Genomic DNA, 24,944 nt, shown 5'->3' with positions numbered 1-24,944 from the left:
GATCTCAGCAAAATCAATTTGTGGACTGTATCATTCAGAAATGCTGTAATGATTTTAGTTGGCACATAATCAAAAGGTGGTATAAGATCTGAATGTCCCTTATTGATTTGAATGTTCCTTTAGTGATTCTTCCTCCGGTTTTGCTTGTTTCCTTCCACGGGTAAGTGAATATATCTGTATTTCTCTTTGTAAGTGTTTAGCATTCACCTTACAGAACACCACCTAAAGTCTTATGGAATAACATCACTTCACAGATTAGAGGTAACAAGCACTGCAGACCTTCTGGACTGGCCTTCTCTTTGAAAACCCATAATGTTATTTAAAATTCTGAATGATTTACAGACATCGCCACTCTCCCATCCCCATCCCAAAACAAGTTAATTTGAAAGTATTTAAAGCTACCTGGCACCTTTTGCAGCTATACTTGTGAGGCTCAGAATCTGCACTTTCATCAGAGTTGTCATCATTTTCCTCTGATGAGATTCCAATTTTACCAATGAATGCTTCTCTCTGGTGATCATCCATGAGGGCTATGTCCTGTGCAGAGTGGGAAAGAACATTTTGTTTTAACAGATTGAACTTATTCTTCAAAAGGTAAAGACCTGTTCACCTTTTGTTGCCATGCAGACTGCCTTGCATCAACAATTGCTGTAATATTATCTATTTAAAATATCCTCCTGCTTCATTCAATCCAGGTCAACAAAGTTCCTCTGTCCATGACTACACAATGAATAACTTAATTAATTTTTTTATTCAAAAAAATAGTATTAATTTTTTGTGTGTATAAAGGGAACTTTAATGTAAAGAGACTCAACTGGTACAGCATTACATCTATAAAAGGATCTTTATGACAACCACTGAGTGATACAATTCCCCTTCAATTCAATCCCTTACAATTCAGTGACAACCTAGTTATGTCAGAACAATCTCCCTCTTCTAATTAAATATTAACACAATACCTTAAAATGGACATGAATATGATCTCTCAACACATCCACCCTGAAAAATTTACGTCCACAGATTTCACAAGTGTACTTCTTGTCTCCATGTGTTAGAAGGTGTTTGTTCATGTTGCTCCTACATGAAAATACCTAAAAGCAAAGAAGGAAGGAAGGGATGAAGGGGTTTTGGACCATGTCCAGCAGTTCTTTGTAATTTATCCAATGAAGAGCACAGAATATATTTACTGTCTTTTTGATTCATTCTGGCCAGAAACATGTAGGATCTCCTGTTAGCCAGCCAGCAGGCTACCTTAGAAACTGCTGGCATGGCAAAATCCAGGGGTAAAGTTCCAAGGAACTGACTGAAACTGGCCATTCATCAGAGATGGACTTTCAAAAAAGCTGCAGCAGAACTACATAGGGTAGAATTAGAAATATTTAGAGTGTCTTTTGAATCATGAATGTTCCACCTGTCTACAAAAAGATATATGCACAAAATCTGCCTTGATTGATATGTAACACATCCAAAGCATCAAATCCAGAGGTCTACACACCAGCATAAGAGCTGCTCAGGTACATTTTGCACCATGAATCATTAACCATTTATAAAATCACTAGTTAAACCCACACTCTCTGTGATAACAGCAACTTAAGATCATGAGTGCTAAAACACCCAAATGCAACAATGCCATTACTATGCTATGAGTTCACTTTGATTCCTAGTGGAAAATGATTCCCAATGCACACAGTCAACTCCAGCTGTTTACATTCTGGCAGAAAAACTCCACTTTAAATAACCTAAGCCATGAGATTTCACTGACACACACAGGGGCCATGTGTGACACTCCACGTTGTGCTGCATGTCCTGAAAAAAGGTCTTGCCTGAACTTTAGTTTTGTTCTTTTCTTTGTCCTAACAGCTCCCACCATCACAGTGGGCTTGGATACAATGGAGCTACGGCTGTTTAAAGAGCAGTGTCTTGACTGGACTCCACAACCTCCCTGGGCAGGCTGTTCCAGTGCTCTGCCACCCTCAGTGGAAAGAAGTTCTTCCTCATGTTGAAGTGGAAGTTCTTGTGTTTTAATTTACGGCCGTTGCTCCTCGTCCTATCACCGAAGAGAGTCTGGCACCATCCTCTGACACCCACCTTGGAGATATCTGTATGTATTGATGAAATCCCCCCTCAGCCTTCTCTTCTCTGGACTAAACTGTGGTATCCTTGGAGCTACAGTGCAGACCTGGCCACACACACCCACCTTCCCACACACGGGGCATCCCGAAGGCTCCTTCTTGTAGCGAACCATGTTCTCCGTGCTGTGCTCAAAGTCTTCTCTTTTCACACGCCTCACCCCTTCACAGAACAGTCCCCATCAAAAAAACAAAACAGAAAAATAAACCATGGTTTTCCACTCCAATCTGCATGCCCTCTCAGGGGAGTACTGGGGAGAAGAGTGAAACACTGGGGAGGCCCTCGATGCAGGATTTAATTGATAACAAAAGGGTGATTTCTAAATTAAAACAGTGTCTTAAGAATATAAAAGCAGTCTCCCAAAGTGATGTGCTATGGCTCATTGGTTATTACACCAACTGTAAAGTGTCTGAAAACAGACATTTGTTGTCAACACCAGGAAACAGGCAGATCTAGTAGGCCTTGGTACTTCAATCAAACATTTTCTCTAAGAAGAGGGAGAGGAGGGAGAGTCTCTAAGAAGAGAGGCAACAATTCAGCATCAGCTTTAATGCTCAGTGAGGATTTCAGACCTCTTTCCCTGCTCCTTTTAAGAGGACAGAGGGCTCCAGCTCTTCTGTGACAGCTAAACATGAGACACTTGGCCATTGCCATTCAGCCCCTTGTCCTCTGGCTCTCCTCTGGTTCATGACAAAAGGTCTGAATCACAAAAAGAGCCAGTGACAATCAGCTATGCCCCAAACACAAAATTAAGACAATCTGGCTGTTCGTTTTAAATCACCTTTGGTTTTAACAAACAAAGGCATTTTAATACATATTTAGCAATCTATGAAGTTTTTCCAGTCTTTCAGTACCTATAACATCCTTAGATGCTTGAGATTCTGAACAGTAAACTCTCATAATCTCATTCTCATATATTCTCAAGTGTCTGAAAGATAACATCCCATGGCATCCCATTGATACTATATTTATATAGTAGCCACTTCCAGTTGTACATGGCAAGTTAATTCTCTGCTTCCAGATTTTCGAGTTACCACACAATTTTTTTAAAAAATTCAAACAGAATTCAAATCATAATTAAAATCAGCTAGTCTAAACTACTGCTTAACAAGCCAAGCAGCTTTCACATGACTGTTAGTAGCACCGGATTCAATCACATGAGGCTGAAAAAAAAGGCAGGTGCATCTCCTAGAAAGTTTTTCACAGAATTAGACAACTCCCCTGCAGGATCCATGACTATTATTTTTAATAAATGTCACATTTTGCTGAAACTTGCTACTCTGGATCAGGTAACTGACAATAAAATAAAAAGGCAGGTACTATTCAGAAGAATCTAATGCACACAATCATTTCCCTAACTTTCTCACCTTTACTGCTGTTTGAGAGTAATAATTAGGTTGATCTGCAGTAAACTTACCTCCCAAGTGTCTTCTTTGATGGTCTAGCATGATATCCCTCCTGTAGAACATCTTATTGCAGATTTCACATGCAAACTTCTTATCTCCATGCTTCTTCTTGTGTTTTGAAAGGTTGCTGTTTGTAGAAAAGAATCTGAAACACATCTCACACTGGAAAGTCTTGTCATCTGTAAGCAAAAGAAACCATGCAGAGCTCTTTATAGATGGACAGAGGCTTTGTATGCTTCTGAGGCAGGTAGTTCTTTTGTTCATCATTGCATGGGTTGAGGAGGGAAATGCAAAAGCATGTGTGTTTCTTTAAATTTATTTTTTTTCAAAGGTAATAAATATATATGATGCTAATCTGAACGTGGAATCTAGCATTTTAACTTCCTCACATGGGATATTTCCACTGTGGTCTAGCATACACTAAAATAAAGTTTTGGAGTGGATTCTGTTACAACTGATTCGAATATTTAGTGTTGGTACAATCACTAAACAGAGCAACAGAGCATCACAGTTGTGTCTAAGCACCAGAATATTTCTGCCAGCACTGGCTCCTGACACCAGCCAGTACAGAATACTCCAGAATAAAGCATAAAACCTCAAAAATATACCATCACACGACAATAGGCCTATGGGGAATTTGTTTTGTAGTCAGTAGTTGAGACTGTTCTTGCAACATGAAAACATGGTTCTGTAGATGGAATCTGTCAGTGCTGCAAAATTCCCAAAGCAGTTACAATTTGATGCCCTGAAGAATAGAGAAAACTTTGACCTCTTCAGTCAAAGGTTTGACTCGATGATCTTGGAGGTCTTTTCCAGCCTTAATGATTCTGTGATTCTATTCTGTGAAAAACTGCTGCTTGTATTGGTCAGCTCAGAGGGAAAATGAGCTGCTGTCCCTGAATAAACAGAATACTGAGGTTACTTGGCACTACTTTCCATCCTGCACGAGGCTGAGGTTTTATACAAGCTGCAGCCTCTGAAAGGAAATGAGAAACCCTGCTTTGAATGGTGCTCTAAGGGGCAGTTACCTGGGGGATTCTGGACTGACAGTTATGGTGGGTCCACAAAAGTAAACCAGGATGTCATTTTTTAAGCATAGGATCACCCAGCATAAATAATATGAGTAATCACAAGGGATGGCTGTGGGAGAAAAGGACAGGTTCTAGTGACATTAAGAGACACTATTGCAAGTATAAAACGTGAAAAAGCTGAATAAAACTGAGATTCCAGAAAACTACAACTATCACTAGTACTGATCCCCTTTCCAGTTCCTCTGTTTCAGAGAAATGAGGTGGAACTTAGTTTCAGGAAAGAAAATCAAACAGAGATGGTGACAGGTTACCTGTGAACATACAAATGAAATACCAGTGAGGGTATTAGACAGGTGAGCAGGAGATACTAAACAAAGCAGTACCTAACTGCACATGTTGCTCTACAGATTATTGGTTACACTTTTCTTATCAAAAAACCTTTTTTTTTTGAGGGAAACAGGACAGTTTGTTTCTTGTGATGATGGTGATAAAAAACTAAATTCCTACTGCCCTTCTGTAGTTTCTGTGCTGAGATGGATTTGTGCACATCTCCCCAAAATGCAGTAGAGATGCCAGAGGAAGTGGAAGTTATCCATTCTCACCTGTCCTGCAGTTATGGAATTCCAGTGCACTCTCTACCCGAAAGGCCTTTTCACACGTGGTGCATTTGTACCTGTACTCACTGTCAACCTGAGGATTGCAAACAGGAAGAGTTTAAGCTGGGGAAAAAGCCAAGTCATGTCTGACAGAGAAATTCTAAATCTCAACTACTTTTTCAGCTTTCTATCTTTTCCAATTTTTATTCCTTCAAGAGGACATTTAAATACACACTAATGCAAAATTCTGATGCTGTGTCATCCTGCCATGTTCCTACATCAGAGCTATTAAAAAAAAAAAAGGCCATATAGCTACTATGTTCATGTCACAGCCTTCCTGATAACCCCCCAGTCCAACACAGAGACAGAATGTTTGGGAAATAAGATGTGATCTGACTCATCCTCCAGAACAGATGGCAGCAATCTGAGAGCTAAGGACCTTGATGCCAAGCAGAAAAGGGAATATTCACTAATAAGGTGCCACTATAGGTGTGTTATTAATATTCCTATGGCAGCAGCACCAAAAGGCCCTCACCAACAGGCAGAGTTCACACTCTTTGCCCACAGCTCACACATTAAAGGACACTACAGGTGGTGGCAAACAAGATTGGAACAGTCCTATTTAGTACCATAAATTCAAGTCAGATCTCACCTCTATTGCATCCAGGTCTAGCTAACTCCAGCTTGTCTTGCTGTAACTGATGCCTGGAAGCAACTTTCTATACGAAATTTGGATATGGGAAAGGGCTTGTATGTGCTCAAAAGCACGTCCACACTTTGCAAATTCATCAAGCAGAAGATGTTACCTCTCCCCTATCAGTCTTGTCTCACTCCCATGGGATCCCTGCTCGCATGGAACTGCCCCAAGCTGCCCAGCTGGCACCTGGAATATCACTGTACCTTCCCACCCAACCTCAGCAAGAGCCCAAGAGTCATTTCCAGAGTCATTTCCACTCACTTCGTTTCTGCTGTGCTTGTATGAAACGTGCTGCTTCAAGCTCTCCTTCCTGCTGAACAGCTTTGCACATTCCTCACATTTAAACAGTTTGTCACCTGAGGGGATCAATCAAGATAAAAGGACAGTAGTCAGTGCTTGATTATAACCATCTCCAAGCAAGACAGGGGAAACCAAAGCACAAGCAAACTGCAAACAAACAGGCTAGTGATGAAAAACAGTAATTCAGGAGATCTAAATAGTGGATTTTAACCATTTCCAACGATTTTGTTAAGCTCCCCCACCCTTTTTCGGTGATTATTTTTCAAGGAACCCTTAGAATAGGACACAGACCCCTGGAACTGCAGATCACAAGCTAAAAAGCACTCAGCTGGCATTTACACAGCTATGTTACCCATATGTCTGTGAAGGTGGGGGTGATATATATATGTATACACTTTAAGGCAAGAATAGTTTTGGAATAAACAGTGCATCCTTGCCCTTACTTAAAAGATGTACTCAATTCAAATTTTAAATACTCTGGCTTCAAATTTCAGCTGTTACCTTCTCATGCTTTGGTCTGCATAACTAAAAGAGTTTCCTAGAGAGAGTTAAAAGAAGGAAAAAAGGAAAAATAGCTCTCTTATAGCTACGTATCCCAATATATAAAATATCCCAGCTATTTTACTCAAAGGTGGAAGCGACAAGAGACAAAAATGAATCCCCAAGTGAGGTGAAGAGCAAACCCACCATGAGAACGGATGTGCCTGCTGAGGTTGCTGCTGTTCTGGAAGATCTTACTGCAGATACTGCACTGATAGACCCGCTTGTGCTCCCCAAGCTGCTTTATCAGCTTCCGCCGTATCCTGTGTCTACTAGAGAGAATTAAACTTCTTTTGAGGGACATGGTGTTTTGGTGATGAGCAAACCTACTGGATCAGAGAAAAAGGCAGGGACTGAAAGGTATCCCACAGGTTGCAAGAGAGTTCCACCAGCTGGCAGAAGCTGGAGGAGTGTTAATGCTCAGCTCCTGGCAGGAGAGAGGGAGGGAGGGAGCCTGGATGGAGCTTCCTCAATGCCAAGGTGCCCCCCCTGGCCACCCCCTGGAAGCAGCAGATGCCAGAGTGTGTCTCATTCCAAATTATCTTCACCCAGCACGAACAAGGCAAAAAGCAGCAGCAGATTCTCTTTGCAGCCCCCCTCAGAGGAACAGCAAGGATCTGTTCTGCTCACCCTCTGAAAACATCAGCGCTATTTCAGCTTGGAAACCTTGGCAGTTCCCAGGCAAAAGGCATTGCCAGGCAGCAGCACTGTGCTATTTCCCAGCACAACCACACTCTGAAATGCATTTTCTGTGTCTGCTAAGAACTTTAATATATAGCATTACTAGCTAATTTTGAAAAATCGAGTGCTTTATTATAAAAAAAAAATAATTCAAGAGGCCAATTTTACTAAGACAAAAAGACACAAAAGAATCCAAATTAATCAAACAATACTTAAGAGTCTCCCTGAGGTTCTGTTATACCTAAGTTTTCCCCTCCCACTGCTCTAAATCTGAAGTATCACACAAAACCAACATGAAGTCATTAATGAGTTAAGATGACAAGCAAGACTGAATAATAATAATAGCAGTTAGCAAATAGGTTTTTTCAGCAAAAATTTCTTTGCCTGTCTTATCACCAACATTCAATGGGAGTAATATTTCACCTTGCAGCTGCAGGAGGCTTTTGGAATCACACTGAATAAAAGCAGCACTGTGATGGAAAATGAAATTCTCATTTATGTTCCAAAGTTCTACCAGCAATATCACACCATCTTCCAGTGCACAGGCCAATCTTTGTGGCACTCAAAAATCAGCTCTTGTAGCGGCAGCAGCAGCAGCAGCAGCATCACACAATTTTATGCTGATAAAAAAGAGCATCTGTGGGCCCAGAAGTCTAGCAGAGCTGCTACATGCTACATAATCTTAATTAAACCCAAGAGGAAACCGTGCATCCCAGAACACTTACTTTGTCACTGAACTGATGCTATTTGTGGTGCTAGGCATCTTTCCTAAAACCAAATCCATAATCCTCTCCTCTGCAGGTGGAGGCAGGGCTAGCTCTTCTGGAGGGAGCTCAGTTACAATGTCAGCCACATGTTCCACTGCAAACACACCATAAAAATACAGCATTAATGTGGATAGCTAGAAATACAACCTCAAATGTAGAATTTGTAACAAGATGTGGCAACGGACAAATTAATTGTCTGCAAACACGTTCACAGAATCATAAAACAGGGTGGGTTGGAAGGGAGCCTTAAAGGTCATTTAGTCCACCCCCAATGCCATGGGCAGGAAGGTCTCTCACTAGACCAGGCTGCTCAGAGCCCTGACCAAACTGCCCTTGAATGTTTCCAGGGATGGGCATCCACCACCTTTCTGAGCAACCTATTCTAGTGTTTCACCACCCTCATTGCAAAAAATTTCTTCTTTATATTTAATCTAAACTGTCCTTCTTTTGGTTTAAAGCCATTCCACCCTTGTCTTATCACACAGGCCCTGCTAAAAGATCTGTTCCCATCTCTCTTACAGGACTCCTTTAGGCACTGGAAGGGGCTCTCAGGTCTCTCTGGAGCCTTCTACTTCTCCAGGATGAACAACCCCAGGTCTCTCAGCCTGTCTTTACAGGGGAGGTCTTTGCAGGCCTCCTCTGGACCCAATCCAATAGCTCCATGTCCTTCCTGTGCTGAGGAGCCCAGAGCTGGATGTAGCACTCCAGGTAGGGTCTCGTGAGGGCAGAGAAGAGGGTCAGAACCACCTCCCTCGAGGGCAGCCCAGGACACGGCTGTTTTCTGAGCTGTCAGCACACTCTGCTGGCTCATGTCCAGCCTCTCACCCACCAGCATCCACAAGCCCTTCTCAGATGGGCTGCCCTCAATCCCTTCATCCCCTAGCCTGTTCTGAGACCACCACCTTGCAACTTGGCCTTGTTGAGCCTCACGAGGTTCCAAATGTTATTTGTCAGTGACAAATAATGGATTGCTAACAAGTCACTTCCAGGTCAGAGCAAGTGGCTGCTGAATGACAAGATGTAGACAAAATCTCATAGGGAGGCCTAATTTCTTACCTTTCCAAACTGTCACTAAAGGGTCAGTTGGCCATGCATTGCAAAATTTCCTACTAGAACTTCCCTTCAAGGAAGATAATGCCCTGAAAAAGGCCTCTTTCAAGAATAAACCTTAAGGTCAAGAGGAAGATGTCTCCTCTTGAGAGGGAAGATACTTTCTCTCCTGCTCCTTCCTGCAGAAAGCAAGGCAGGTCTCATAAACCTGTGTTTCTCTGGGCCTCTCTATTACTAAAACCATCACAGGAGAATGCAGGCAATCTAAATGTAGGTCCTGCAACATCCAGCACAGACAAGGCCCTTGGAGATAATTAACAAAGCCTGTTAATTGTCTGCTTTGCTGGTCTAACTAAAAACCTCCATCCTGTTTCTGTGCTACTTTCTAGGCCTTCCTGAGAAGGCATCAATACAGATGTATGAGTGGATACATTCCTTAACACTTTCTCATTTTCTTAAGTTCTGTTTTACCTGCGGGATCTTTCTCTTCATCAACGACAAGAGGTGCTTCTGCTTTTGGTGTTTTGGCCTTTCTCCCCCTCCTGGCCTTTCTCCTGGAGTCTGTGCTGGCACTGGCTGCATCACTGGGCTCTGGCTGGTCCGTGGGGGGAGCCTCTGCTGCCTTCTCTGCCACAGCATCATTTGGGCTGGGCTGGGGGGCACCTTTGGCTTGTTCCAGGTGACTCAGCAAGTGCTCTGGGTGGATGGGAAAGAACAAGAGAGTAAGGAGGAAAGAAACTCTCACGAAATAGTCCAATGGATCCACCTGAAGCCCATCTATCAGGTTCATCTCTCTTTGCAGAGACTCACTTCAAATTATTTCAAAAGCAGTCCCAATACCTTCCTAAAAAAAAAGCATATCATTTATTAAACATTTACACAATTACAGGGACTGAATTTTTTAGGGGATTTGTTGGATATCACTGTTGTGATATCCAGTAAGGTCGTGCATACTAATAACAGGTATGTTTTTCCAAATGCCCAAGTTATTTAGGGGCTAAGCCCCCTTTTCAAAAACAATTCATTGAATGGTCAGAGCTTCTAAATATTTTTTTTTAAAACTGCATAATATAGCTGCAAACAAAATGCAGAAAAAAAAATAAGTACTTCATTACTTTTACTAAATATGTGCCATAAATACCAGACAGAAAATATTACGAAGTATAAGCTGGCATCACTGACCTTCCACACTGCTCACGCAGCTCCCCATCCTTGATTTTCCTGACAGTCACATGCCATCCTCTAAACGAGTTTTATTTCTTCTAGATTCAACAATAAAGTTGTTTGCCCACAGACTGACCACTCACATCCAAAATATCACACAAAATATCACCTTCCCTGCTACCCTTTTTCTTAAAGGAACACAAAAACTAAAACCTTTATCTTACTGCATCATGGACTGTCATGGCTTCACAGCTGTGGAAGAGCAGAATTCTGCTGATGGTTCTCAGTATTGTCTCATGAATTTCTAGCACTTCTTACCTGTCAGCAGCTGGGGCTCCTGGAAAGCAGATGAACACACTTTACACATCCACTGGCTGGGCTTTGCTTCTGCTGTTCCACTGCCTTCCGGAGTGTTCACTAAATCACAGCAAGAAGAAATACTGAAAAGCCTTGGAAAGGGAAAGGTGGTAAATCCCTGTGGCTTTATTTATCTTGCAATACCTCCCTGAGTATCACAGGTTACAATTTAAGCGGTATAAAAGGCCCATGGGGATCAGCTGGGATCACTTCAGGGTTTTCCAAACAGGAACATTTGAAACACCAGAAGATACTAAATGATGCCAGGAGAGAGTATCAGTGCTCTTGTAAAGTCCTGAGGGCTCCTTTTTCACTTTCTAAGAACTGTGTTTATAAAAGTCATGATATAATGCAATTTTTAGCACCTTTAAAACTGGAGTTACCAGTGCTCTTCTGGGTCAGCTGAGGAGAGAAGCAGGAGAAGCCTCCTTGTTCTCTGTGAAGAGCATTGCAGAGTAAGAACATTTGGATTAATGGAAGAAAGGGTGAGGACAATGAAAACCTGGGTTTGAGCAGTTCCATTAATCAAATGTGCTATGAAACCACCATATTAATGTTTTAATTTAATGTTTTTTCAAGTTCAGGCCAGATAGCGAAAATAAAGAAGAAATTAGAGGGGAAAATGGAACTGGAATGAAAAAAGAAAAAAAAGAGGAAAATGGTTACTCTGTTCACAGTCCATTGTATTTTAGTCCTTGAATAATGTGTCTGAATTTGTCAAGAGGATCCAATAAATCTGGACCAATTCAGAGATTTTTTTTGGCTCACACAAAGCTGAATATTCCACAGTGTACAATACTCCCTCAGAGGAGGAGGATCACACTGAAGTTTGGGTAAGTGAATGGCATCACAGAGAATTCAAATTGTGCTTCAGTTTCTGCCACAGATTAGCAAGTCAGTTCATCTCTCTCTGCCTGAGGACCCCATCTGTGAGGGGACAATAAAGTTCTTCCTCCTTTCCAGTGTTGGCTCTTAAACCAAACTAACAGATTCTCTGAGGCAGAGGCTGTTCCCTGCTACAAGTTATGCTCAACATTCTGCACTACAGGGGTGTGATCTCATCCATGCTGTAATAAATAAATAAATAAGAAATTACTAGATAGTACAGCAACAGAAACTCCTTCTTCACAGGGTACATAAAGAACTTCCTGAGAGCTCTGTCCAGGAGGACAAAACCAGCCAATCTAAACCCCAAGATTCTGCATAATTTAATTTTCCCTGACTCTGCACTTCCCTTGCTCCTCAGCTGCCTCAAGCAGTAAGCCCAGAAACCCTGGTTGTGCTCTGGTTCGTCAGGAAGAGTCAGGTCCTGTTTAAGTTCCCACTTCCTCAGGCTTCCAGGGAGGCTGCAGGGTAATGTGGTTTACTTGGAACCACAGATCTGTCAGTTGGCAACTGCTTTGCATGACTTGAGGCAAAGAGTCAGAATCAAAAGGAGAATATTTTGGTTTGGAAGCGCCGAAACACGACATCAGTGGGAACACTTTAGGGTTCCCAAAATACAACAGGCAGCATTTTGTTTCTGTTGAAGTTGGACTTTCAGACAGCAGGATGAAGGATGTGAGAGGGGCTGTTCAAATTCTTCAAAATTTACCCCCAGAAAAATCAATAATGCCAAGCTCAAAGACAACTCCCCAGTCAACTTCCCATTTTTAGCTGTGACAGTATCCAAGAGGAACAAATGGATCTTCTAAAGAATTAATTTGTACACATCTGCAACAACTCTCCTCCTGGCTACTTTTAGTATTAATAAGCAAAATTTAGGAAAGTGACCTTTTAAAGAACAGGCCCAGAACGGGTTTTTTTGATCCTGATCTCCACACTAGGTACTCTGACTGTCCCATTTCCTCACCCATATGTTCTTTGCCAAGAGTATCTATATTGCTTAAAAATTTATTTAAATTTGAGTTCCTGTAATCCAGAACAGTCTCAACATGAATAGGCTTCTGGTATTATTGTAATTTGGGGATGGCCAGTATTTTTGTAATTTCCAAACTGTTCTTACACCTACCCAACAGTCTCATGTTTTCTTCTGGAACCTGATCATTTGAACTGTTACACTTTGCACAGGGAGTCTGAAGATTTTCTTTAGGGTTGCCTCCACCTCAACACCAACTACCTCCAAAGTCAGGAGCAGTTGTGTTTTTCATGAAAACCACCTGCCTAAAGGTTTGGCCTCTCTGTTTCTTTTCGACCTGCATATGTATTTTAAGCACTGTGCCCATGAAAACTAAAAGAAAAATCCAGACTTTCAAATCCTCTCTAAATTAATATTTGCTGTAAGTTATATAACCATATATATGCAATTATATACATAGAACTGTTAGACCTAAGAGCTCTGTAGATCTGCTCTCTACCTCCTTAAAAACACTGTAATTTTGCCCACCTGCTGGATCAGCTGCTGATATGCTGGATTTCTTCGTTTTTTTATGGGGTAAGACAGCAGAAGATTTTGAAGAGACCTTATTCCCTTCTTTATCAGATTCCATCACTGCCAAGCACACATCTGTGAAGAGGAAAAACAGTTCATCTTCTTTACTTTCCAGGCCTTTTGATTCTCTTGCTCTGTGCTGAGAGCAGTAACCATAGTTGTGGTGGTTTGAAACAACCACAAAGTCAAAAAGTTTTACTCTGTAGCAGGCCTGCAAATAACATTCTCATGTAAAATTTTAACCAGGACATTCTTATACCTGAATCTCCTGCAATGTGCCTTTAATATTTTGGAGTATACAGTGAAAGTGCTGAACAGAAAGAGCAGGACATACTTAAGCAGTATTTTTAAATGCCCATATCCATGCAATAATACATGAACAGGTTAAACTAAAGAGGAAAAAGATGAAACCTCTCAATACCAACCAAAAACATCTCATAATTCAGAAACCTGTTAACTGCAATAATTCAGCTGTAGCACTTGAGATTCTGCTTATGATCAAGATTCAACCATAAAGTTGATGGCAGTGGCCTCTCCCCAAGCATTTGTCACCCCAAATTATACTCAGCATAGCAGTAATACCATTCAGGGAACACTCCCAACTCCAGAGCAGGAGGAAAACACCCTTGCAAATAAAGGGGCAGAGGAACAACAGACTTCTGGCAATTCTAATTAAGATTCTAAAAAATCCGCTGCCTTTCTTTCCAATGCACAAACAGCCATGTGGATCTTATTCTAGTGGGTCCCATGTCTTAAGACAAATGTAGTTATTTCAGAACTGTGTAACAGTTTTGTGCAAAACCAAAACACTTCCACTGCAACTGAAGGGGAATGGCTTCCTTAGAAAATCTGCACATATGTTTATACTTCACTGATACTCGAGTTCCTTTTGCCCTTCTACCCAGAAAAACAGAAATGCAACCACCAATTCTTTAGTTAAGAACTATTTATCCAGTTTGTTCACTCTGAAGAGGCTCAATCACCAACTAGGCCGTCTGTTTTCCAAAACTTGGCTGCACCATGGCGAAGAATCTGTGCTTTCTTCTTGCAGGGCACCCCTGTACGCAGGTTAACCTGACTCAGGGGGCAGAGCCTACTGGATAAACAGCCCTGTCAACTACAACAGCAAGGGACTGTCAGTCCCTGTCAGCACTGGGCCCTTAGGAAGGAAGAAAGGCCCCCACACATACCATTGGCAACACTAGGGACCTGCTTCAGCACTGGCTTTTCCATTTTTTTGGCGTAAAAAGCTGCATACCACACTCGCAGCTCAGTCCCTGGCGGGATATCCTGGCAGGTGGTGAAGTAAATGTCATTGTCATGCTGGAAGGCAGTTAAGTTTTGGTGCTCATACTCGGTGGCCGGTCGCACCATCATCATCCAGTTGCAATCGTCCTCGTTTGTGGTGTCAAAATACACCAGGGGCCCATCCTTCTGGAACACCTACCAAGAAAAACCATGTGCATGTAATAAAAACCCCGATAAATAACACAAAGTCAAGGAAGATTTTTATTTCCTGCTTTTGCAATGGCTTCTTTTCAGTGTACAGCAGAGACAAGGCAAGCCTCAACACTGGCATGAGGCGTGTTTCATTTATCAGTCACACCTTCAGATGGGTAAGTCTGAGACAGGCTACCAGGAGCAGGATGGGAACAAACTGACTTCCTATCCTAAGAGTTCTTGCTACAGCCACCAGTTTCTCAAAAAATGGCTGGATATAGGAGGATGGAGTGAAATACACTGCAAGTTATATTCCTAAGTCTTTACTTCTGACTTAGGTATCAGTGAAAACTAAGACCGAATTCCATTTTTGGCGTAGCATTTTTCCTGCCAAAACTTGTCAAGGGAGGAATAAAACAAATGCAAGGTAGAAGAAAAAACCCAACTTATTCTGCATGTTCCATAAAGCTAAACAATCCAACTGAAGGGTCTTGTTAACTGCCATAGTTGTTGTCCCTCTTGTATCATCACATGCAGAAGGTGAAAGACAACCAGTTTTGCTGACTATACCTCTTATAACACTTCAAACACAGAATGATCCACTAGATTGGTTTTTCTGTACCTTGCCCAGAGATTGTTTCTTTAACTCATCCATTACAGAGCACACCTAAAAGATGTTCCAAATAATCCCCCTATATACACTTTTTTCCATAGTTTTAGATGGTATAAATCCATCACAGGTAAAACTGACGGCTTGTTCTCGCTTCTCATGTGCTGTGTCTCACCTTCAGGGGAAAAACTGATTCTTTTTCCACCTTGAGAACTCTCTTGCACTCAAATGGGCCAAACTGGGTGCGTTTCACCAGCTGGGTCAGAGCAAACACTCCTTCAGTCCCATCTTCCAGTTGTCTTATCTCCAAATTAGAAGGCAGAGATGACCTAAAAATTGAAGAGAGACAAGAAAAGAATAATTACCCATGGGACAACACTGCAGGAACCGATGAAAGAAAGAAGTCAACATGTATTCCTCCAACCTCTGGTAACAGTAAAGTTTTCTGATCAACACACCCTAAGTTTTGTGAGGGTTTATAAATGGAGGAAAACAACTACCAGCAGTGGAGGAGGGACAAATCAGTGATTACCTGAGAAAGCTCAGTCTGTGTAAGTCCAGGAACCTTCCTGGACTGGCTGCACCTGAGAATCCCAACAGAGTAGTCCAATACCATACTGAGACTACTCTCAATTGTCTTGGGAAGACCATGGGCATCAGGGGAGGTGTCTGATGACTCTCCCCTCAAGAGACCCCAACCTGCAGTGCTGCATCCATCAGGAAAGATGTGGACCTGTTGGAGTGGGTCCAGAGGAGGCCTCAAGGATGATCAGAGGGCTGGAGCAGCTCTGCTGTGAGGAAAGGCTGAGAGAGCTGGGGTTGTTCAGTCTGGAGAAGAGAAGGCTCCAGGGAGATCTCATTGTGGCCTTTCAGTGGGCTTATAAAAAACAGAGAGAGTGACTTTTTGCACAGGTGGATGGTGACAGGACAAGGGGCAATGGTTTTAAACTAAATGAGGAGAGATTTAGATAAGATATTGGGAAGAAATTCTTTACTTTGAGAGTAGTGAGGCACTGGAACAGGTTGCCCAGAGAACCTATGGATTCCCCATCCCTGGAGGTGTTCAAGGACAGGTTGGATGGGGTTTTGAGCCACCTGGTCTAGGGAATGGTATCCCTGACCATGGCAAGGGAACTGGATGAGCTTTGAAGTCCCTTCCAGCCCAAACCACTCTATGATGGTGACTGAAGAAAGACAAATGTTGCACTCATCTTCAAAAGGATTATATTCCAAAGGGCTGACTGGCCTCACTTCAGCCCCTGGGAAAACCACGGAACAAGACCTTTTGGGAGGCATTTATGGGTACATGAGAAGAAGGTGGCTGGAAAGAGTCCCCACGGAATGAATAAGGGCAACTCATGCCTGACAAACTGTTTTCCAGGACAAAATGACCGGCTTTGTGGATGAGGGAAGAGCAACAGATGCCATGTCCCTTCAGCTTAAGGGAAATTATGTTTTTTTAGGCTTTCAACAATCCTCTCTGTATCCAAGTTGGAATGTTGTGGTCTTGGATGGGTACACAACTACTAGAGGACATAACTCATTGGGTGGTCAAGCTTAGAGGGTCGTGATCAATGGAGGCCACAGCAACTGGGGCACCACAGAGAGCTGTTCTGGGAACCTGTATTGTTAAACAGTCCTTAACAACCTAGAGGGGACAAGGGAGTGCACTCTCATCCAGTGCAGATGACACTTACTGGGGGGCACAGTCCATACATCGGAGGGCAGGACTATCCAGAGGGACCTGGGGAGCCTGGATACACTGCCATGAACCATGTAAAATTCCAGGGACAAATGCAAAGTCCTGCACCTGGGAAGGAAGAACCCCAGCCAGCATCATCACCAGGGAGAAAGACCCTGGGGGGTTGGTGGGCAGCGAGGTGGACATGAGGTCATGTCCCAGCAGCAAAGGGGGCCAAACACAGCCTGGATGATTTGGAGGAGCAGCCAACAGATTGAGGCAACTGATTGTTCCCCTCTGCTCTGCACTCATGAGATCCTGATGATTTACTGCTTCCTTTTTTTGGGCTCCCAGTACGGGAAAGACATCAAAAATGGGCAAAAGCAGAAGGGACAATACGCATAAAAATGAGTGGTTGAGCATGGATGTTAGTTCTGACTGGCATATCCTGAGGCCTCGTCCCAAATGAATTATCCTACATATCTTTGGTTATGATCATGCTTACTTTAAAAAATAAACTATATCCCTCCCCAAATTAACACTTTACAGACTTATGCAGATCAAAAGCCCTGGAAGTTTCCCACCTGCTTTGTAGATCCCTTATTACAAACACTGACACATTGATCACAAGTGCTTCTGTGCAATGAAGATTGTTACTACACAGAATACATAGAGAACATATTCCCAAAAAACTCATATGACTGGAACCACCATATTGGTTTTACAGACCCCAAATGCAACTCTGTTTTTTCAGGTCTGTGCTAACAGATGGAAAAGCTAAAAATAATCAGACAGACTACTGACTACAAAAGTTGACACTGGCAGAACTGCTTTAGTGTCTAGATGAAGAGAAATACAAGAAGATAATAGTGATAAGCAAATTAATTGAAAAAATGTTTTCGGTTTTAAACATAGAATAAGCAATGTTAGAGACAGTGAAGCTCTGGAGATGTTTCTCAACACTTCTTTTATAATCTTTATGGTTTATTCATTTCATCTCTTCATTAGGACAGAGGAAACAACAATTGTGGTTAAACAACTAGACTGGTTTTTAAGAGAGTCATATCCACTTTGTGGTTAAACTTGCCCTCAATCTCAGACAACTCACTCTCTCAGCTACTGTTCCCAGATGTAAAATAAAGGTTGCCCTTACATTTCTTCTTTCCTTTTCTTATCTTACCTGATTTCGGCTGTGAACTCTTCAGGAAAATAAATACATTTTTCTGTTATACAGTCAGTTTTAAATTCTGCTTTCAAATCTACTGTCCAGCAGCCCAAACTTCCACTAGGGAAAACTTGGCATTTGCATGTCAAAAAAAAAAAGACTGAAAACCAGTGCAAGCACCACATTTGCAAACACTCACAGTTGGAAATTCTGGACGCTGTGGTAATTTTCTACCATACAAACAAGTAAGAGCATTAAATTGCAAGGAAAAAGAAAATAGATAAAAGGTAAGAAACAACAGTCATTCAATCTGTGTAGTGCAGGCTGGAACTTACTGCACTGCCCAGATTCTGTGTGTAAGAAAAGCGCCTCCATCCCCAGTTTCTGTTGTTCCTATTTTGAAATTACCCCCAAAGACAAAGCACCTCTAGTGTCAGGGCTGTCAACAGTTAACATCTGCTGCAGCAGATCATCCATGGCAGGCTTTTCCAGGCACAGGAAGGTGCTGCCTGGCAGGAGCTGCCAGGGCAGTTCCTTTTCCAGGAAGGCCCAGAAAACCAGTGACAGCTCCTGCACAAGTGCTGCCAGTGTACAGGGTGGGACACCAGAAGCATCCTGCCCCACGTGGCACATCCAGCACATCCAGTATTTGTTACAAAACAATCCTGGGAATACACACTATGGCCTACATAGCCAGCAGGTGCCAGACTTGCTGCCCACATGCCCATGTTTTCTGCCTGTGACTCCCCCGAGGAGAAATATAGAAGCCTTGAGCACATTATATAATCCATTTGAACTCCATTTGAACTCTCTTCCCCTTTTGGATTTGTACTACATCTTCACAATAGCTGGTTCCTTTCCTGAGCCTTACATTTTACATCTTAATATGAATTTTGCTGACAACGCCTGATTGTCTTTCTCTTTAAAAATCATTACTCAGTGTTGTTTGCTCCCAACTAGATTTAGTCTGTTTGTTTCTTTTGGCAAACATGAGCGTTTCTGCTGGGCTGTCACAGATTTTCTGACAGAACTATTACCCCTAATCATTCCTAAAGACCCACAATAATGAGAACAACTTGTTTTGCTTCTAAGCGGAGGAATGATGGAGTTCATACCAAGCAGGAGGATACAGCATGAATGAGAAATCCTCACACACTTCTCTGAAACTAATACAGTGCATCTGAGGAGGGGAAAAAGTGGCAGGTACTCAACCAAGACAGGAGTCATCACCCCATGTGGCACTACCTGACTTTTTGCCAGAAACCTCTGCGGAGAAACCAAATCCTGATGAGTAGCACGTTATTTTTTTGGCTCCAGTTCAGTACAGTACTCAAGTGCGTGCATCAATTTTTCTATTTAATCAGGGCCATGTGCTCTCCATAAATTTCTGCAGCCCACTGGGACTTCGTTTTCCAGCTGTCAGCGACACCCATCAGCCAGCAGATATGTTTTAAAGGACTAACAGGGCTGTTGGGTTAGGCAGGACTAATTCAAACATTCCTTACCTTGCCCTGCTCAAGACAAAGGAGTCTTTGACTGTCACCACTGGGCCCAGCTCAGGACACTCTGAATCATGGTACTGCCCACAGTCCTCACACCCTGAAAGAAAAGGTTGATAAAACACTTTTGTGAGACAGCTGCCTCCTTCTTCCAAGCCAAACCTGGCAACAGGCAAAATACATACATAGAGAGGCAGATGTTTATTTGTACTGCTTAAAAGAACATGAATAATTGAACATCGAGTTGATAGCTGGCACCTGCATAGGTGAGATAACACACTGTGATCAGTGCTATCAGAAGACAATTGTTTAAATTCTCTCTCAGAGGGAAAATAATTGCCTTACATCCACAGTAAATATTCTGCTTAAAGATGGCATTATTCTTCAGATAAAGTGCTATAACATGTTGCAGATAAAGAAAACCACATTACTACCTTCCCCAGAACCTGGTTTTTTAGAAACAGCTTGGCTAATGTAGTGTTTTCAGTGACAGGAGGCATAAATCAGTACCAGAACTGGCACAGACCTCAGCACAAGCATGTTTTGGGAGCCCAGCTCTGTCCAGAGCCATGCCTGGCCCACACACACTTCTCACCCACAGAGCAGGGAGACAGACCTCTAAGATACCTTCTGGTGCCTTTCCAAACAAGTCATCTGGCTGCACAATACACTTAGTTCACTGTCAGTTTACCCAAATTAACTTTTAGTTTAAGTGGCTGTAAATTACCCAGAACTGAGTGGTTCCTAAGAAACCATTTTCAGACCACAATAATTTGAGGCTTTCTAAAATAAGCTAACTTAACAGGATTCCAAATGCATATACATTGCTTTGCTGTGAAAAAATAGCTGCCAAACTGCCCTGCCTGGTCAGCTGCTGACACAGCTTCAGAGGAGATCATCACACAGGGGTTATATTCCTGTAGTGCCATTTCCATCTGAGCTCCACACTTACAAGGGCAAGTCAGGTAACCACAGTAAGGATGCAAAGAGGAGGATCACTACACCTTGTTTGGGAAGAGACATGACAAAAGCCATATCATTCCAAGGTATGTCCCCTCTGGTAAAGCTACTCTGAACTCCTAACTGGAAACTTCTCCCCCCCAGGTATTTGTCCCAGTGAATAAAAGGACTTCTTCTAAAACAGGGGATCTCAAACTGCAATACACAGCCCCACGTTGTTTCTTCTTCTGGCAACAAAAACAGCTTAGCAGTGAAAATTCATGTATATTTGACAAACAGCAGTACTGACTGATGCAACCCCCAAGCCTGGCTGCTGCCTCCTGTTTGTGCTGCCTTCTGGTGAACCGAGGAATGAGACGACCAGCTCTTCCCATCAGTTTATTTTTCAGCTGAATTAATTTCCCAGTCTGGCTTGCTGTACAGCACCAGACAGTTGTGTCAGAGCAAAGAATCCGTGGGGAAGTTCCATCCACGCAGCACCAGCATCTAAACTCAGCCTACAGCTGTCCTGTTTACTGTCCCACCATCCTCACTCCTTTAGGTGAGCCTGTAGCTCACACTGTGTCTAATATTCCTGAAATAACCTGGGCTAAATACAGATTTCCCAAAGCAGAGAGGAGCCACAGAGGAATGTGTAAACCAGACTGCTGAAAAAAACTGGATTATCACCCACAAAGGGCTGTCATAACCAACGAGGACAGGAAGGAATAGCCAGAGCAGCAGCTTCTCACACAGGCTTTGTTGTCAAAGGAAACTTTGTGTTTTTCTTTTCTCCTGATTGCATCAAGGCACTCCTCACTTCTGCAAAGATAAGCCCCTGTATGGGTTCAGACTGCACTGTCCACAACTACATGCAGGAATAAACCACACATTCCTCTCCTCTGCAGAGGAATGACCAGATCCAGGGGAATATGACACTGGCATTGTGTGGCATTTCTCAATATCCAGGGGATACCTTACAGCAACCAAGAGATTACAGTCACAGGAGAAACACAAAAATTAGCATGGGAATAAGCATAAAATACCTCCAGGGGGGACTGTATTCACAGACTTCTATAAAAAAATACTCCAAAACTCTCTTGTCTATGAAATACGTACTCAGGGTTGTTAATTCTGGGAATGCACAGTATCATTTGTAACAACTCACTTTTTCAGAACATAAGCAGTCCCCACATCCCATGGGAAAAACTAATTACGGAGAGCACAAGAAAACTCGAGACATTCAAAGACCATGGACTTCACTGGAAAGAGGAAAATCGTGTGTGTGACTTTCTATCTGTGCAAGTAAGGAATGGCATCACATTTCCATTCTTGTTGCTATCCACCAGAATCTTTTTATGGGAAGACAAGGTAACTTCACTACTGGTATCTGCAACTCAATAAAAATGCCAGCAGTCAACACTATTTTTGAAGGAATCTGTGGTGGAAGGGAAAAGTGGAATTTCCTGATATAGTTGCCATAAGGTTAAAGTGCACCTGTGGAGCCATCAGGGGTAAAATACTGTGGATCCAGAAACCAAGGACACATTCTGGTCTGCCCTGATCGGATCCACGATATCGGGGCCCTCTCTGCCCACACAAGTAGGTGAGTGGACTCTGCATCTCTTAATTTCTTTTCCACGGCGACACCAGATCCTGCATGTCCAGGCTGGTGACAAAGGCAAGGCTGCAGGGCTAATGTGCCACTGGGAAACGAGCTACTGGCCAAGCTCCACCAAGGATGGGACACTGCCCACCACACTCCCTGGCACGCCACTGCTGCAGCCTTCCCTCACTCACCACGATCCCACAGTCCAGATCCCAGGCCACAGAGCCCGGTGTGGCACACGGGGTTACACAGAGGGCAGAAACGGGAAGCACAGGCAGTGAATGCCACGAGTGAGGCTTGTCAGAGCAGTTGGTGCATCTCAAACTGGCCTTGTTCTGAAAGAATAATGGGCCTGCCTCCCCCTCCTGTGGAGGTGCAGATCTTCAGGTCAGGCCAGAGGTCACAGTTCCTCACAGACACCTCGGGGTTGCTAAAGCTGGCTGGATAAACAAAGGCTTACACTGGTGTTAGGCCTTCATTCTCACTTACCCCAGCCATGAAAAAGCTGTTCTGCTCACTCACATTCAGAGGTTTCCTTGTGTGTTTGCCAACAGGATCAGAATGTGTATGCTTCAATTACACGCCCTCCTCTCTATTCCTCCACAAGCTGTTTGAGCTTCCTTTAATAAAATATTTTTCTAAATAAAATCTTAGTTTGTTTTAGTCTTTAATTTCAAACATTCTTAGTAGACAAGACACACAACACGAGAGTCAGATCTTTTTCCTGATACTTACAAATAAACATAATCTCATCACTGCCATCTTCGGCCATTTTTTAAACCTGCCAAAATACAAAAGATGAAGTTAGTTCTGAATGACTTTTACTTTCCATATTATGTAAACATCCCTTTGTGAAGTAACGATGCTGACTGGCCCAGAGCACACCCAAACACATTAATGTCCCTGCAGGAGTATCAATGGAAAGTTAAAGAAATTAAAGTTGTTAAAACCCCCCGTGACTGCAGAAACAAGGCCCCGTGCAATATTTTCCCGAACAGTAGCTTAAAAAAATTATCTCCGAAAGGCAGACTACTTATTTAATAAACACAATAATCCTAAGAACCTAAAAACTGCAGGTAAAGTCACAGATCTGTTCTAAAGGCTAAGGTATATTGAGGTAATGAGCATCAGAAAACCTGGGAAAACAAATCCCATCTCTGACACTGGCCTTCCATGAAATGGTAACTCACCAGTTTGCTTTCATGGTTAAATAAGGATAATCTACATTCATTTCATTTTTGTCAGCCTATATTAAAGACTTGCATGAACACTATCTATTGCTCCTCAGTGATTAAATTATGGTAAAAAGTCTGATTATTTATGGCTAAGATCATAACACCAGATAGCTCTCCCTTTTCTAACCATGAAAAGGCTCTCCTCTTCAAACAAGCAATTTTCCCAATAACCCAGTAAGAGGCAAAGCAACAAGATCGTGACCCAAGTTTAAGAGATGAGGCTGCAAAAACAGAAAGTGTATTGGTCAAGAAGAGAATAGGAAGGAGAAAGAGAGACCCTGTGAGAGGGAGGAGGACAAGAGGAGAGGAAACATGACACACCAAACTAGCAGAGCCCTGTTTGAAAATAGATAAAGCATTTGCTACTACTGCAACAAAAGCCAAGCCAAAGATATGCACAAGAACAGTCATTACTCAGGATCAGGGCAGGAGCAGGACTCTCCATTAGGAGTTTACTCTTGAAGACTGATGCTCCATCTGCTCTGCCTGGCTGGGCTGTGGAAATAGGCCTCAGGTTGGAGCCCAGAGCAGCAGCTACTTCTGCACAGGTACCTCTCAGCACAAGTCCCACACAATCCTTTTCACTGCTTCAGGAAGGATTCCACACTTGTGCCAAGCGTGCTGCTAAAGCCTGGGAGCAATGTCTGATTCCAGCTGCACCCACACCCTGCTCCACCTCCAGCCTCCACCAGAAGCAGCAAACAGGTTCCTCCACCAATCCATAAACAACTCCCAGTCAGCAAAGGGCTCCATGCCCACACAGAGATGCACTGGGTGGAAAGCCATCACAGCTGATGGGAATACAAAGGGACACCTGGTCACTGTGGCTCTTGGTCATGGCAGGAGGGATCCCGTTACTCAGCTATCTGGGCAACAGCCTAAGGGGAATTTTGGTCATGGAGTATGGGCAGCCTGACTTTTCCACACGGTCTGTCCCAAGCTCTGCCCTGCCCAACTCCACCTGCCAACTGCAGGATCCCTCCTAAAACCTGCTGCCCTGGGAAGGGGGCAACACTGCCTATCTGTGGCACAAGCTGGGCCTTTTTTGGCTACAGCTTTTGGGGACTAAGCTCATATAGCATAACAAACATTTATACAAAAGCCCAGCGCTGAGCACAACAGCAAATTCAGGAAATTTCCCCAAAAGCTCTTACCCTGAAAGCACAGCAAACAATGTAACACGTATTCAGGGAAATCCAAACTACAACAGTGCAAAACCAACCACAGAAAGTGCATTGTAAGCTGATGTAAAAAATGGGTTTGCTTTTTAACCAAGACTTTATGTGGATGCTTTGCACTATTTCAAGAGGTGTACAAAGGTGTACTATTTTTAGATAGTTGATGTCCTGACAAGACTTTCATCCTAAATATGGCTGAATTAACAAATAACGTCCTCGGTCAATGGTTCAGGGGAGGGTGCAGTGCAGCCACACCAGCAATGCTGCTGTGTGACCTGCTCAGCAAAGGCATTCCCCTTCCAGGATGTTCCTGTGTTGCACCCTTGACAAACAGCAAATTGAGGACATGTGTTGTTACAGGAGCAGCAACATCAGTCTTGTTCCAGGGCCCGTCAGATGAGAATAGCAACAAAGGGGCGGAGAAATCACAGTAGCATC

At 42.9% G+C, this 24,944-nt stretch overlaps 1 protein-coding gene across 4 annotated transcripts in view; it reads right to left on the bottom strand.

The window, feature by feature from the left end:
• PRDM15 (PR/SET domain 15) overlaps window positions 1-24,944 on the bottom strand; it is a 37,321-nt gene that overhangs the window by 9,427 nt on the left and 2,950 nt on the right. For 2 of the 4 annotated variants that reach the window (XM_051770794.1, XM_051770792.1), the window contains exons 2-16: window positions 22,829-22,874; window positions 19,552-19,645; window positions 15,376-15,529; window positions 14,341-14,593; window positions 13,106-13,225; window positions 10,681-10,779; window positions 9,670-9,894; window positions 8,107-8,242; window positions 6,848-7,029; window positions 6,122-6,216; window positions 5,170-5,257; window positions 3,548-3,715; window positions 2,198-2,292; window positions 960-1,091; window positions 403-537 (exon numbers count right to left, since the gene is read on the bottom strand). In XM_051770794.1, the coding sequence (XP_051626754.1) occupies window positions 403-537; window positions 960-1,091; window positions 2,198-2,292; window positions 3,548-3,715; window positions 5,170-5,257; window positions 6,122-6,216; window positions 6,848-7,029; window positions 8,107-8,242; window positions 9,670-9,894; window positions 10,681-10,779; window positions 13,106-13,225; window positions 14,341-14,593; window positions 15,376-15,529; window positions 19,552-19,645; window positions 22,829-22,865 (2,013 nt within the window). In that variant the 5' untranslated portion in view covers window positions 22,866-22,874. The remainder of the gene's footprint in view (window positions 1-402; window positions 538-959; window positions 1,092-2,197; window positions 2,293-3,547; window positions 3,716-5,169; window positions 5,258-6,121; window positions 6,217-6,847; window positions 7,030-8,106; window positions 8,243-9,669; window positions 9,895-10,680; window positions 10,780-13,105; window positions 13,226-14,340; window positions 14,594-15,375; window positions 15,530-19,551; window positions 19,646-22,828; window positions 22,875-24,944) is intronic. The other 2 variants (XM_051770793.1, XM_051770795.1) reach the window with 2 other exon arrangements.

Source organism: Manacus candei, unplaced genomic scaffold (assembly GCF_025592945.1).
Source record: "Manacus candei isolate 608988 ecotype Guabito, Panama unplaced genomic scaffold, ASM2559294v1 h1tg000126l, whole genome shotgun sequence".
NCBI lineage: Eukaryota > Metazoa > Chordata > Aves > Passeriformes > Pipridae > Manacus > Manacus candei.
The sequence above is the reverse complement of the archived record's forward strand: the minus strand, read 5'-3'. Positions and strand labels throughout refer to the sequence as shown.